This window comes from Perognathus longimembris, chromosome 6 (genome assembly GCF_023159225.1).
Source record: "Perognathus longimembris pacificus isolate PPM17 chromosome 6, ASM2315922v1, whole genome shotgun sequence".
Classification (NCBI taxonomy): Eukaryota; Metazoa; Chordata; class Mammalia; order Rodentia; family Heteromyidae; genus Perognathus; species Perognathus longimembris.
In genome coordinates, this window is record NC_063166.1 from 71134989 (window position 1) to 71150805 (window position 15817).

The 15817-nt window shown below is 54.3% G+C and overlaps 1 protein-coding gene across 3 annotated transcripts in view; it reads left to right on the forward strand.

Annotated features, from left to right (window-relative positions):
* The window catches only part of Ctnnbl1 (catenin beta like 1), a 153828-nt gene extending 151176 nt beyond the window's left edge, over positions 1 to 2652 (forward strand). For 2 of the 3 annotated variants that reach the window (XM_048349168.1, XM_048349166.1), the window contains one exon: positions 2144 to 2652. In XM_048349168.1, the coding sequence (XP_048205125.1) occupies positions 2144 to 2232 (89 nt within the window). In that variant the 3' untranslated portion in view covers positions 2233 to 2652. The remainder of the gene's footprint in view (positions 1 to 2143) is intronic. The other variant, XM_048349167.1, reaches the window with a different exon arrangement.
* Positions 2653 to 15817: the final 13165 nt, after the last annotated feature.

Consider the following 15817-nt stretch of genomic DNA (forward strand, 5'->3'; position numbering starts at 1 on the left):
CTCCTCTCCTCTCCTCCAGGCTGTAAGGGAGGCCTCACAGTCATCTGCTGTTGGAGGTGATGGATGGTCCTCCCACAGGAGGAGGGGTTCTGGGGGGAGGCACACAGCTGGCACATGTCTGAATCCCAAGTCCCATTTTCCAGCACATGTCCAAAGTAATAAACAGGAAGGAGGAGACAGGAAGAAGAAACTGGAGCACAATTATTCTCCCAGCATCGGGGCGGGGTGCTCACCCCCTCTGCTCTCTTGAGACTGTGGATCTGGATTAGCAGATGTTTTCTAACGCAGAAAGAAGCCTCCTGCATGAGCTCCATGATTCTGTCCCAGACCAGGCCCCAGCTGGCATCAGGGGGCAGAGATGCAAGCAGAACGCGTATTCACTGGGCCCTACTACCAGGTGGCCTCCAGCCAGGCTGTGCTGGGAATCTAGCTAGGTAAGGCTCCCGCAGGAGAGGGACAGCACAGGATGACTGCAAAGTCAAGCCCAGGGTTGGTGGAGCCTGAGCAGCCTGCGCAGGCTCAGGAGAAGGCATCTCCTGTGATGGCCTTGAAGGACAGGTGGGACTTCTGTCACACTGTGGGGAGTGTGATGTTGCTTTCCTAGCAGAGGAGGCTGGGGAGGAAGCTGATGTTTCTCCAACATCTGTTATTTGCCAGGAACTTAACACTCGTTTGCCAAGGAGACCACCCAAGGTCACTCAGGGTTGTGAGAGACAGCCTGCTTGAGCCGTGTGTCACTTCTATGCATGCTGCTGGCCCTCGGAGGGCAGGGGGAGCCCAGTCGCCCAGCCCCATCCTCTTGGGGCTTGAACTCAGGCTTAGGGGCTGTCCCTGAGCTCTTTTGCTCAAGGTTAGCACTCTGCCACTTGGAGCCACATTGCTACTTCCTGTTTTCTGGTAGTTAATTGGAGGTGTGTCTCCTAGACTTTCCTGCCCAGGCTGACTTTGAACTGTGATCCTTAGATCTCAGCCTCCTGAGTAGCTAGGATTACAGGCATAAATCACCGGCGCCCAGCCCATCTCCTTCCTTTTCCTGCTTTTCCCAGGAAGCACCGAGCCGCTTGCTCCCCCTACCCCATTCCCTAAGCCAGGCACCTGTTTGGGGAATGAGAAGGGGTATAGCTAATTATTGTGTTTTATTTGTTTTGTTTTTGTTGCCAGTCCTGGGGCTTGGACTCAGGGCCTGAGCACTGTCCCTGGCTTCTTTTTGCTCAAGGCTCATACTCTACCTCTTAAGCCACAGCTCTACCCAGCTTTTTTCTGTATATGTGGTGCTGAGAAATCGAACCCAGGGCTTCATGTATATGAGATGAGCACTTTACCACTAGGCCATATTCCCAGCCCCTAGCTAATTATTGTAAAGAACAGCTGGTAACTTGAAGGTCACTTGAGCCTGGTTCAAGTCCTCCTTCAATGAACCATCTCTAGTTTTAAGATAAGGTCTTGCTATGAACCGAGGCTGGTCTGGAACTCACCATCTTCTACCTCAGCCTCCAGAATGCCAGGATTACAGTGGTACCCACCACCTCCAGCTGGTTTCCCTTTCTCATGATCATTTCTTTATTCTCACCTGACGCCTGCCCCATCCCTAGGGTTTTCTATCTACAGGGTCTGGGGTGAGCCCAACAATATGCATTTCCAATAAGTCCCCACCCCTGTGAGGCTAATGCTGCTGGTAGGGCCCCTGTACTGGGAACCACATCCTTGAAGGGCGCTGGCCCAGTAATCGCCTCTCTCAATCCAATCTCCCATGCTGCCGAAGCAAAACACCTGAGACTGGGTGATTTGTACAGAACAGAAACGATGCTACCTTTGCTGTCTGGTGAGGGCCAGAAGGCCAAAAATAAGTCCTTGTATGGCAGAGTGACAGAAAAGCCTCCCAAGCTTTAACCTCAACCAGGCAGGTGGGGCCTGACCCCCTCCTCAGGGCCACCTCTGAACGCCGCTGCGCCAGGCAGTAAGCGTCAGTGTGGACTTGGAGGGACACAAAGGCTGGTGCACAGCACTGGGTTTGTACTGAGTGAGCCAGTGAGGGGTGCGGCGAGGATGTGCCTGGGCGGAGAGCATGGGCATAGCCCCCCGCAGGCACCCCACTGGACCTCTTGCCTCAGATCCCACTTGACCACCCCGTCCTGTTCCCTAGAATATGCGGAGAACATCGGGGACGGCCGGAGCCCTGAGTTCCGGGAGGCGGAGCAGAAGCGCATCCTGGCCTTGCTGGAGAACTTCTAGACCTTCAGCCATGCATCGGGGACCCCGGCTGTGCCGCTTTGGACAGATGAAAACTAGTTTTGTAGCCCTAGGCTGGCACTCTTCATTCCATCTCCCCGGGCAGGGCGTGGACTGCATGCCCTTGGATGAGTGCCCCCAGCCATCCGATTCCCCTGGGGGGCTCCAGGCGCACAGTGCTCCCTCAGGGGCTCCACCCCCAGAGCGTGGGTGGAGGGTGCGAGCCAGGCGGCTGGCTGATGCCTCACACTGCCAGTCAGCACCTGACCTGGCACTGGTGTGTGTCCTCACAGCGTCGTGTCTTGAGAGAGTCCACGGCCACACACTTGATTAAAAGTTTGTTGTTGTAATTGCCCTGTGTTATTAGTAGTTCTCAATTACTGCCTCGTTTATAAAGGAGACTTCGCTCTAGTTACATTTATACGGGAAAAAGCATAGAATACCCAGGTTCCGTCTCTCCCCAACTTCAGGCCTGCTCTGGGGGTCTTCTTTTTTTTTTTTTCATTCTTAGGAATAATTTCATTGTTTGGTTTTGGGGTTTTTTTTGCCAGTCATGGGCCTTGAACTCAGGGCCTGAGCACTGTCCCTGGCTTCTTTTTGCTCAAGGCTAGCACTCTGCCACTTGAGCCACAGCACCACTTCTGGCTCTGGCTGTTTTCTATATATATGGTGCTGAGGAATCGAACCCAGGGCTTCATGTATATGAGACGAGCACTTTCCCACTAGGCCATATTTCCAGCCCCCTCTGGGGGGAAGGGGGTCTTGAAATGCATTCTCATCAGATGAGGGGTAACCACTGCACCCCTCGTCCAGTGCCACCCCAGAAAAATGGCACCGGGCTCATGTGCTGCTGTCTTACACCCCTGGGCAGCTCTGGGTGCTGGCTGAGGCTGCAGCTGTAGGTGGACAGGCCTGGGTGCTCCCAGCTGGGCATGCCTGGTGCACGGCTTTGGCCTCTCCTTGCATCTCTTCATGGGATAAGCATGGGAAAGCACAGTGCTCCCCTGGCAAACGAGCTTCCTTCTGTCACACGCTGTTCCTCCGCTGCAGGAGTCAGCCACGGTCCAGACAGTGGGGAGGAGGCCAAGCAGTGCTGTGTAGACACAGAGTGTGTTCACGGGAGTGCTGGGCCTGTGGCTGGCACTGGCACTGGCACTGCCACTCAGGGAAGCCCTCTTGCTGAACCCCAAGGGGTAGACTTGAAACCACCACCACCATCTGGCCAGAGTCAGCATGCCAGGTGAAGCATTGGCCTCCCAGGCAGCCACTGGGTCACTCGGTGAGATGGCGCCTCCTTGGTCCCAGTGTGACCACCCAAGCTAGGGTGCAGAGCTCGGCAGGGCCCACCAGGCTGCTGTCATGCTGGTTACCACATTGCGGTGCATACTGGGTGCCCGCTTTCACACCCATCGTGGCTAGCTGTCCAACAGCCCCACTGTCACAGTCATCCCTGGTCTCAGGAAGCCGTGCCAAGGCTGCAGGCTGCAGGGTAACAAAGGTCTTGCAGAACCCCTGCGCAAAGCGAGGTCTGGGGCCGCATGTGCGCTCTCCCATCCCCAGCCACCTCTACCGGGAATTCAGCTGTGGACGCTGGCTGATACTGCACTTCGATCCGTCCCTCTGTCGATGCGAAGCTTAATGAATCCGCAGAACAGAGCGTGTCCGCATGTGACCTATAGCATCCCGGACTTTTCCAGCTGAAGTTGATACTTTACACATCGTTACTCCTTCACCTGTACTTTTAAATTTTATTGGTGTTTAGATAAGTGATGCTTGCAATTGTTCAAGTTTTATTTTAGACGAAGTCTGCAGGGAGGAGTTGCACCCCACACCCCAGACCTCCTCACAGAGGCAGCCTCTGCCTCTCGACTGAAGTTCGGTGTGGTGTCTTCCCACCGTGGGCCTCCCTACAGAAATCCAGGCTTCTGCACAGGCCTTTCAGAAACCAGCACAGAGAGGTAGGCTTTACACAGCCCAGCCCCGTCTGTCCATCACTCAGCCTGCCTGAAGACCCTGTCTGCCTCCAAGAGACCCTGTGATCACAAGTGAGAACAGCTCCCTTCCCATTGGGTGTGAGGGTGGTTATAATCCCAGGGGTACAGGGGTGCACCACCCCAGGGGCTGAGAGGCCAAGGAAACAGGATTAGCAGAAAGTTCACACTCCAGCTCCCCACTCCACGAAGCTAAGGAGATCCATGTTTTGTTTTGTTTTTGGCAGTACTGGAGTTTGAACTCAGGACTCCATGCTTGCTGGGAGGTGCTCTGCCATTTGAGCCACACTCCCAGCGAAGGTTAGAGTTTTTCTCTGTTTCCATTTTTCCCTATTACTGGGACTTGCACTCTGGTCTGGGTGCTGTCCCTGAGCTGTTTTGCTCAAGGCCAATACTCTACTGCTGGAGCTGAAACTCTACTTTGGGCTTGTAGTTAGAGATAAGAGCCTCTCAACTTCTCCTGACTAACCTGCCTTTGAACTTCAGTCCTCATATCTCAGCTTCCTGAGTAGCTAGGATCACAGGTGTGAGCCACCAGTGCCTGGCAGTTGTAGTTTTTCCTCTTGTATAGTAATGGAATTTGAACTCAGAGCCCCTCAGTAGAGATCTTTAGATACAAGACACAAACGTAGGTTACTAGTAACCTAGGTCACCATCCCAGCCCTGCATCTGATCCTGCCCCCTTCACATCCTTCCTGTGTCCACTCCAGATGGCCACTGTTCCTTTTCCCATCCAGACACAGCGCTGTCGTAACCTTTACGATAATATGGCAGTCAGAATCGCCTTGCAGGAACAAGAGCTTCATTTCCTGCCTCCTTTCCGCACTCGTTTGCAGTGGTCCACACACCCGAATTCAGCGGCAAAATGGACCGTGGCTAATGGAGATGGATTTGCAGGCAGCTGCATTCCTCCTTTATCTGAGAGCACCGCGTTGCCCGGGAAGCTAGGAGGCATCCTTCCGTCACCCACAGCTGCCCAGTGCCCAGGTGGCATCTCCTGCCATTACCATAAGCCTCAAGTCAGTGTCAACAGGGAGGCGAGACTCGCTTTCCTCAGAGGCAAGACTTCTTGATGAGATTTTCTTACCCAGCGGCAGCGGTAAAGGCAGGCTGACATTTTTCAATCTGTGCGTGGAATGTAGGTGGCCTCACAGTGGTGGCCCTTGGTTATTGGGGCTGGGGAAAGCCGGCAAGGTTCTTCCCACTCACCTTGTTTCTTGGTTAGGTAACAAATGCCCTTGGTATAAGCTGAAAGCCCACACGGATTGGACTTTGCAAATCCCTGGGCCAGATTGTGGGCCTGGCCCACAGCTCTGTCCTTGGAAGCCACCCCTGCTCCTTAGCTAAGCCGCCCTTCAGAGCAAGTGAATAAAGTGGCTTAACACAAGGCACCCCGCCTGTTCCCAGTTCTGGACCTCCAGTTTTACCCACCACATACTCACTTGTCCCTGCAGTATTCAAGCTCCACGGCCAGGCTTCCCCCAGCCCCCCACAATATGTGCTCTGTCCCTGCTCACCCTCCCACTCGAGGAGCAGACCTGCCGTGGGGTGTTCATCTGCTCCCTTGGGAGTGGGGTGATCAGGGTAGCAGGGGCATGTGCAGGGTGGGCGCCATATCAATTAATGCTCCTGGAGATCATTCCAGGGGCCTGGTGTTTTCCCCAGAGCTCGTCTCCCCACCTTACTAAAGCAAGCACTTTCTTCAACCCCACACCACAGATGAGGAAACCAGATCAAGCGCACTGTGGTTTTCAAAGTTGGTAGAGCCAGGAGTGCACCTGACGAACTCCTGATGGCAGAGCCAGGCTGCCTCCCACCTGGTGGAGAAGGCAGCACAGAGCACATCAGAGGCACAGCCCCCTCTCCCCATAGATCTGCTGCAGGAGTTCCCGAGCACAGCCCTTCCCCCACCCTGCAACTAGCCCACCAAGCTGCGCAAGGCCCCCTCCTTCCTGCTTCTCCCCACCACCCATGAGTTGCAGTAGTCACCTGCTTCGGCCCAGGTCCTAGCTGGGGAGGGGCAGCACCCCCATCATAGCCCTGGCTGCTCCTACAGGATGGGAGAAGTCTGAGAAACTTCTAGAAAGTGAGGTTCTGTCTACAGGGGTGAGGATCGAGACCACCTGCCCTGCCAACCAGTCACTGCATCCTTCCTGCCACTATGTTCAAGTCCTTCCTACCTGTAGCCTCCCTCCTTCCCCCTCCCGGTGTTGAGACCACTGCCTCCCAGCCTCTCCCAAACCAGGAGGGGAACCCTAGGAGATGAACCCCAGATACCACAGAAGCAGGAGGATCCCGCCCAGAAGGCAAAATGGAATCGGGGACACAGCCTGGGCTTCTGCCACTACAGCCTGATGAGCGAGGCCATGAGTACCGAAACAATCGGCAGTGTCACACAGGCCTGGGATGCCAGGGGTCACAGGGCCTTGGCGGAACACAGGCTTTCTTGCCTCTCACCGGATCAATCAGGGCCAAATAGCTCTGGTTTGAGGCCAGACCTGCCATGCCCTCAGAGGCTGGGGCCATGCCAGTCACTCCAGGCCAAGTCGTCATCTCTGCCTCCCCCAGGTGCTTTCAGTCCCCGATGACAGGAAGCAGAGCCCACTGCAAGGCAAGAAAGCTACAAAGAAGGGTCCCCCAGGCAGGACCCAACCCCCAAGGGCTGTCCAGACAGCAGCTGAGCACCAAGCCAGGCGGCTGCCCTGCCCACTGGGGGACTTTGCGCTGCTCTGTCCCCAGCTTTGGACGGAGCCTGTACTCTTCTCCCCGGGTAGCAGCCAGGGTGGAGCCACAGGGCACTGAGCCTGGGCAGGGGCCCAGGGAAACCCCGGGGTTTCCTTTCCTGGGAGGCCAGCTCTGGTCTCATCATCTCACTGCTGTTTCCTCTGGACACTGAAAGCCAGGCCCCCTGCCAGCCCATGCTACCCTGCTGCCACCTGCCATCCATTCACCGGACAGCGGGAGACGGGCAGTATGGAAGCAGGGGCGGTGTTCTCTGGTCCAGGGAAGAGGCCCTAGGCAGGAGGGGCAGAAACTGGAGACCAGGGAGGGCCTGGGGATTCATTGAGACAGATTGTTGCACAGGGAGCTGTTTTGCCTGGCTACCTCCCTAGCACAGAGGCCTGGGAGCCCTTCCCTGGCCCAGCAAGAGCCGGGTGGGGCCTTGGAGCGCTGCTTGGTATATAAATATCTTTAATGAATAAATAGAAGTGCTTTTAGGGCTGTGGAGTTGTATCATTTCCACCTGCCGTAAAATTTCATTAGAAGCAGGCGCTGCAGGGGAGAAGCCAGGCTGTCATAAATCTGCCTGCCTGCCCTCAGCCCTGCCTCGCTGTGCTCCCAGCCGACTCTGCCCCACACCCTGGAGGGGCCAGGCCAGGAACCCTCCCTCAGTCTTCCTGTGCCCCCTATGGGAAGGGTTGGTCACCCTTGCCTGCTCTTCCTGCACACTAGGACAGGACGACACCACAGTGGACAGGGACATGGGGTGGCCTGTCACCAGCAAGCAGAGCCTCAGTCTCCCCCACTGGGACAGGGGCGTCTCGGAGGGATTTCTGGAACATGTGCACAGGGAAGGAGCAGAGCCTCTGTGAGCGCCGGTGACTGCCAGGCACAGAGGACAAAAACCTGCCATGGCAATGGCTACCTACTTTAGCACTAACTGCTTGCTCAGCTCTGTGCCAAACCCTGGATGTCACATCCGGGCCCGACACTCGCCAGCCCAGTTTACAGATGCGAACACTGAGGGCTCCAGAGAACTAGGGTATAGACCAGCCCATAATTAGCAGAGGCGGATGAACACACAGATGTCTGCTACCACAGCAATCCATTTTTGGTGGTTTCAAATGTTCTGAGACTGGGGTTGTGTTTTATGTGCCTATAGATCATTAAACTTCAAGTTTGGAAGGATGGGGAAAGAAAATTCCCTGAGTGATCACACATCAGCCAGTCTCTGAACTGAAGGCTGCTGGTCCCCAAGGGGTTGCCATGCCCACTTCTCTTGCATGGGTCAAAAGGAAGCACAGAGAAATCAAGGAATTTGCCTGAGGTCCCTCAGCAGCTGGCTGGAGATTCCCCGAGCCAGTGGATGTTGGGCCAGAACGCCTGGCCAAGTGCACAGGCCCAGCTGGCCACCTGCCGGAACCCCTCACTACCAGTTAATCCTATTAAGTGACCAGCAGGACATGGTCTAGACCAGCTGGCCTTCACTCCTGGCCTCGCCCCAGCCCTCTGCAGAATGAGGCCTAAGGATAGGCTCTGGCTGCTAACAGCCACAAGCAAAAATCTAACTGAGAAAGATTAAAAGGTGCATATGGAAATGGGGCATCATGGTTCCTGCCTGCGATCCCAGCCACTGGGATGGCAGAGATAGGATTGACATCCAAGACCTAGCAGGGCAAAAGCACAAGACCCTATCTGGGAAAGACAAACATGAAAAGCAAAAGAACTAGGGGGTGTGGTTGGTTTGTCAGTTTGATCGGTGTCTTTCTCTTCAGGAGTTCCTTCAGAGCGGGGACTGTTGGATTCTTGTCTGTGGCCCTCACTTCTGTCCCCCCCCCCCCCCCAGAGCCCAGGGTCTTGCTCCAGACAGGAACAGGCTCAACAAATATGGTGGATTGAGCCTTGACTTCACTCATTCAGTGTGGAAGGTGGAGATGAAGGTGAAGACTCTGCCTTCCCTGCTCAGTCCTGGCCCAGGTGTGATCCCGGACTCTCAGGGTGGGCAGGGCTAGCAGGACCTGGCTCTTGCACAAGGCACTATTGAATAGGACAGAGCCCTGGGTACCTGGCTGGAAAACAGACAGTGATCAACACACACACACACACACACACACACACACACACACACACACACACACACACACACACAACCCTTCTGGTCCCTTGTCACCTTTAAGCACCAACTTGGGCTCCCAAAGGTCAGCACACAGATATGGAATGCCTGAGAACAGAACATAGACAGTTGTGTCTGAGTTCTGGAGAGTTCTTGCCCCTTACACCACCAGATTTAAAGGACAAGTAGGATTTCTCCAAGCCAAAAGGCAGAAGGGGCTTCTGGGAGAGACAACAAGAAGGCAGAAGGCACATGGGAAGGGCCTCCTCCAAGCTGTGGCCTTACAGACCCAAAGTTGGCAAGTTCTCATTCACCCCTGACTTTACAGATGAGAACACAGGGGCTCAGGAAAGGCAAGAGGCCAGACGTGCACACAGCTGCTCTAGGTGAGGACGGAGACTTGAACTCAGAGCTCAAGAGGAGCCAAGAACATTTTCTACATTTGGGGTTCCCGAGAGTGCAAAGCTGCACAGAAGCAGTGTGGGTGCAGAACAGCTTTTTCTGGGTGGGCTTCATGGAGGAACTGGCACTGACTCACGAGGGACCATTAAGCCTGTGGCTGTGGAAGGTTGTAGGGTAGCTGCCGGGTGCAGACTCTAAGAGTGCACAAGACAAAAGTGGGCACAGCAAAGGCAACATCTGGGGGCTGTGCGGGACCCACTTAGGAAATTCGGGTAGCAAGGCCTGTTCTGAAGATCCAGAGGAAACCTGGAAGTTTCCTAGAGCTTGCTTGACATGTCTGTCAAGTAAGGGAGTCTCAAAGCCATTCCCGTCTTTCTTGGTCTATCATGGAGTTCGAGTGGGCCAGGCCTGGCCAGGGGGAGGAGCTAAGGGCAGAGGCTGTTTCCCTACAAGGCACCTGGCTGCCGCGCCTTGCTAGAAATGGAGGTCATTCCTTCCTGTTTCTCCCGCCATCTACCTGTTTCTCGTTTCTCGATGTGTCTGCTTTTCCTTTCTTCTGTCTAGCATGTACCAGTGCCTTGCGGGACATGAGAACCACCGGCCTGTTCTCTGCTCTCCTGAACAACGTGTGATCTAATGGAGGGGTTGTGTGACACACAGCCAGTACAGCCTAGTGCCATAAGCACATGTGGTGGAGAGGTGGTGGGGGAGGGGGAGAAGGAAGGAGGCTGGATGGTGGGGGGGAGGGGGGGGAGAAGGGAGTGTCCCTTGAAGCCCAGCTCAGGACAGTTTCTCTGCAGTGTCATTGTCCCATACAAAGGACACTACTACATTATTAGTGTTATTAATGATCATTAATCTAATTAAATGGCAATTACAATTAAGAACACAGCTATAAAAACACCACCTTGGATTTAAACACCTCATCTCCTCCAGCAGAAGAGTGGGTGGCATCCCCGGGTTCAGCCCAACCCCGCTGTGACATGGTGGGCAAAGCAGGTGCATACCCTGCCTTCAAAGTCTCAGCTCGGAGACCACCAGGGTCCTTGTTTACAGATGGGCAAACAGGTCCTGAGAGAGAAATGACAGGCCTTGGGTCACGTGCAAGTCTATGGAGAAAGTAGACTTGAGCTAAGAGGCCAGCTCCCAGCCTCCTCCCAGCTCCCTCCGTTCCCTGCTAGCCCTCCCTCCCTCCCTCCCTCCCTCCCTCCCTCCCTCCCTTCCTTCCTTCCTTCCTTCCTTCCTTCCTTCCTTCCTTCCTTCCTTCCTTCCTTCCTTCCTTCCTTCCTTCCTTCCTTCGTGAGAAAAAAGCAGTTGTCAGAAACAGCCAGGCAATCCCGGTTAAACAAGGCAAATTCTATCGGAACAGAACCAGAGCACTGCGGACGCCTAATTGCACAATTTAGAATGAGAAACAGGTGAGGAATGGGAAAAATGAGCCCGGAGGGCCTGGGGACAGCCTCGGCACCCGCCCTGTCACCAGAGCTGTCATCGGGAGGCCTCTGGACATGCGGGGCCTCCTGCTCCCTAAAGAGAGCCCCCCACCCTCTCCTTCACATCTACACCTCCCCTCTGCCCCCAGCAACCAGCCAGGCTCCCACGGTCAGTGAGGAAGCGTCGACATGGATGTGGCGATCTGGGCAAGGGCAAGGTATCCTTCCAGAGCCTTCCAACAACATCATGAAAGACAGTTGTCAGTTCAGGTTGACCGTCAGGAGAAGCAGGGCCAGGCAAGACTAGGCAGCGTGGGTCTGACCCCCATACCTACCTGACCAGAAGCTAGGGCTCCATCGGGAGCTGGGGAGGGGTCTTGTGATTCCTGTCCGTCTTCCAGCCAGATGCCCAAAGCTCTAGCCCCATTTAGTGGTGCCATGCACAGGAGGCTGGCTCTGCTGGCCCAGCCCGCCATGAAAGTCTGTGATCATACCCAGAGCCGGATTGTGAACGGGAGGGCGGGGCATGGGGGGGGGGGGAGTCCCTGTACCTCTGCCTGTATCTCCACCTTCCACTTGTTGGTATCACCAAGGTAAACACGCTAAGTGAAGTCAAGGCTCAATCCACCATGTTTACAGAGCTTGTTTCCGTGTGGAGCAGATTCTGGAGGGGGCCAGTGGGGGGGGGGGAACAGAAGTGAGGCCCACAATCCCTGCTCTGAAGGAATTCCTGAGAGGGGAGAAAGACTGAGCAACACAACAAACTCAAAATGAGAGTCAGGTGGTGTCATTTCTTTATCTGCTTATTTACTTTCGCAGTGCTGCAGGTCAAACCCCAGGCCTAGTGTATGCCAGACAAGCACTCCACCAGTAAGCCACACCCTCAGCCCCGACTGATATAATTCCTTCATTTAAAAAATCTTTTTTATTGCTATTAGAAAGGTGGTACACAGAGGGGTGTCAGTTACATACGTCTGGTAAAGAGTACATTCCTTTCTGTATAATGTCACCCATGAAATCCTTTCTGAGGGAAGAAAATGAACAAATTAATAAATGAGAAAGAGATGTGAGGGGTGGCAGGCATTTCCAGTTGTCTCCCAAGGCCTTCTGAGGAGAAGGGGTATTTGCACTGAGACTTGTAGGAGTAGGCATGGGAAGGGCTAGAGGAATGTTCCAGAAAGAGGATGGGGTGAGGGCCAACTGAACGAATCAATGAATGGATTAATAGGCTAGTGGGCAGGCAAATGAACAGAGGGGATCTGCTTGTGGGAGAGGCTGCCCTCGACAGAGTCGTTATCTGTCATGGGCCACAGGCCATTACAGGCCACAGACCAGCCTCTGGTCCTCCCTCAGCCTCCCAGCCCCTCCCCCCCATGCGAACGTCCCCCCTCCCCCCCAGGTGACCTTGCTGGTTCTTTATGGTCGGAATAATTGTTACACCATTAATAATCATTACCCTCAGTTTTTTCCACAGCTTGTCTCCTCAACATGGGCCAAGGGCCTAAGAAAAATGCCTCGGGCTTTCTGAGCTTTGAGTTCTCACTCTCTGCGTAGGGAGCACAGCCTCAGGGGTCCCGTGTGGCCTGAAACAAATGTCTGTGGCCACTTCCAGACCAGAGAGCGATGACACCCCAGCCACCATGTTGTTTCCTAGGCAACCCTCAGAGTGGGATTTTTCCTTGACCACTCCTTCTCCAGACTCAGAGCTGGGCCTGGGAGGGTGATAGGGTCAAGTTCATGTGGTCGGAACATGACATGGTGGGCCTAGAACAGCCTCAAGCCTTCACTAAGGTGACAGGGCAGCAGCGTTTCACCTTGATGGCCCAGTTCCAGCGTGTGTATTGCTTCAGAAAACACTGCAGTGTTGGAGAGCACTGGCTGGTCTCATGCTGTGCAACTTCTTGGTACGTTTGAGATTAGTTCAAAGTTTCAGAACATTGAAACATCCAAACCACAAAAAACAAACCGGAGGCCAAGTGCCAGGGATATTAAAAAAGCTGAGATCTGAGTATTGTTGTTCAAAGCCAGCCCTGGCAGGAAAAGTCTACAAGACTCTTATCTCCGATTAAGCACCAAAAACGCTGGAAGCAAGGCTGTGGCTCAAGAGGTAGAGCACTAGCCTTAAGTGACAGAGCTCAGGGACAGTGGCTGGGCACCAGTGGCTCACACCTGTAATCCTAGCTATTCAGGAGACTCAGATCTGACGATCGTGATTCAAAGCCAGCCCCAGCAGAAAAGTCCCCATGAGACTCTTATCTCCAATTAACCAGAAGCAGAGCTGGGGCAAAGTGGTAGAGTGCTAGCCTTGAGCAAAAGATTTCAGGGACAGTGTCCAGGCCCTGAATTCAAGCCCTACAACCAACTAGCTAAATAAAAGCTCAGGGACAACAGGCAGGCCCTAGGTACAGGTCCTTTACTGGCTTGCATGTATGCGTGCACACGTGTGCACATACACAGAGTTGGGAAGGGATGCTAGGTGCCCCTGTGGGGACAAGGACACTGAACCCAGCGACACCCCCACCGCAGCCCTTCAGGCCCTCAGCCCTCACAGGCGCCCACCTGGTCAGAGGCTGATTGATCCTCCAGGCTCCTGGCGCCGGCTCCCTCATCCATACCTCAGGCTGCTGCGTGTTTTCTTGTCTCTGATTGTAAACAGATTTGACTAAAGAGGTAAATTAGAAGTTAATTAGAGAGAACATGATTGATGAGGCAGTTTGCTGTGATTGGGAGGCGTGGAAAGGATGGGGCTCCCTGCATGGAGACGAGGGACTGGAAAGAGGAGGGAACATTCACAGGTGGGGGGCTCTTCAGGAGACCCCGCATGATAAGGGGCTAGCGAAGGCTGCCCAGTCTCCCAGACTCCAGAGTCAAAGTCAGAGCTCGTAGGCACGAGGCCTCACACAGAGCGCACCCTGAGAGCTGTAACTGGGGACCGGGCTCTGCTGGGCGGGGGACTCGCAGCCAAGCCTTCCCTGTGTGGTAGGGACCTTCACCTGGGACTTCCCCGGGGCACTGGCTTGTCAGACATTCATGCTGCTCTGGGTCTTGTGCATCTTCTCCTGCGAAGTGGACTGGTACACACACCTTCATTTCCTAGATTCACAATTGAGATTTGTAGCCAAACCAGCGTATCGTCAGACAGCCAAAAGGACAGAGCGGAGACTCACCCTAGAGCCTTCCTGTGGTCCAGCTAGGGGCCTGGTCATGTGGTCTCACCTCAGGGGTCCTCTCTGCCACACCCCTTCTTGCCAACTTCCAGCAGTGGTGAACTCACTTTCTCGCAAGGAGGCAAGAAGCATCCTGTTGGATAGCTGCCTTTTCCTTGTCCTGGTGTGTCACCTTGCAGCCCCTCCTCCAAGGTACAGACCCTGCTACTTGACAGCCTCCTTCACATCCCAGAATGGAGACGCCAGAGTAAGGAGGGACCTTATAGACTGTCCTACCCAACTTCCTCATAGTCCCAGGAAAATGCTGGAATGGGAAGTATTCAGCTGCCGCTAGAGAATCCTTCTGAGGCCTGTTGGTGCCTCACCCGTGATCCTAGCCCACAGGAAGGTGGTGAGTTCTAGACCAGCCTGGACGACACAGCAAGACTCTGTCTCAAAATAAGTAAATAAACAAATAACAAAACATGGCTTACATGATTATGCATGATATGTTGCTATATCAGGTCACAAAAATACATTTTCTTTTAAGTGCCTATTAGAAAATTTTAAGTTATACACACAGCTCTCATTTTATTCCCAGTGGCCAGCATGGGTCTGACAGTGACAACGCTAGGGTAGACTGACATTGCCCACCCTATGTGGACAGATCTGGATATTTAGAACACTCTCACGACAGGGCCTTGTCACTGGCAAAGTCCCAGCCCAAGAGCATCTGGCTACAGGTGAAGAGCCCGGGCCTGAGAAAGTTCATTGTTTTTGGTTCCTTGCCAGACTCAGGGCCTTTCTAGAAGGCTCCGAGCCTGGAGGCTTTTTTTTTTTTTTTTTTTTTTTCTGATCCTGGGACTGGAACTCTAAGCCTGGGTGCTGTCCCTGAGCTTCTTTTCCTCAAGGCTAGTGCTCTGCCACTTGAGCCATACATAGCACTGATTCTGGATGTTTCTAAGTAGTTTAGTGGAGATGAGAGTCTCCTGGACTTTCCTGCCTGGGCTGGCTTCAAAGGGTGAGCCTCAGATCTTGGCCTCCTGAATAGCTAGGATTCTAGGGATGAGCCGCTGGCATCCAGCAGCCCGGAGGCTTCTGTGACAAGGCCACGGGCTATCTACAGAGGCCACCAGAGCTCCTGCACAGCTTTGAGGGGCACAGAACAGAAGCTCATCATCAGAGGAGAGGTGACCCAGACCTGGTGGGCAGCTCACAGCTTGGCCCCCAGCTCCGCACTCCAGCTGAGCTGGGGTGGGCAGATGGCTCCCCCATGCGAGGGCTGGCAGGACCCCAGGCTAGGAAGAGAAGACGTCCTCCACCTGATTCTCACTGTGGCCACTCTGTCCCCACATTAGACAGCTCCAGCGCCCAGTGAGTGAGCCAGCACATTCCCAGGTCCCTCCCCAAACCCAGGTAGAGACGCTGAGAGAGAGTGCCCTCTCAAGCATAACCAGCCTTCCCAGAGCCTCTGAAGCCACCGACACCTCAAAGTCTGTCTCAGCCAGTGTGCTGTGCCCCAGCTGTGCACTGTAATTGCCTAGAGATTTTTTTTTTTAAAGCCTGATACCAAGACCTCATAGCAGACCAGTGGTGGTCAGAATCTCTGCGGGTTAGCCCAGGCATTAACAATTGATGCCCAAGTCATCCCAGCACTGATCCAGCTTTTCAGATGGGTCATTTGGGGGTAGGAAAAAAAAAATTATAAGGCACAGAGAGGGACAGTCACTTACCCAAGCCCACACAGGATGAAGGGAAAGCCAGCCCCAGAGCCTGATTTGG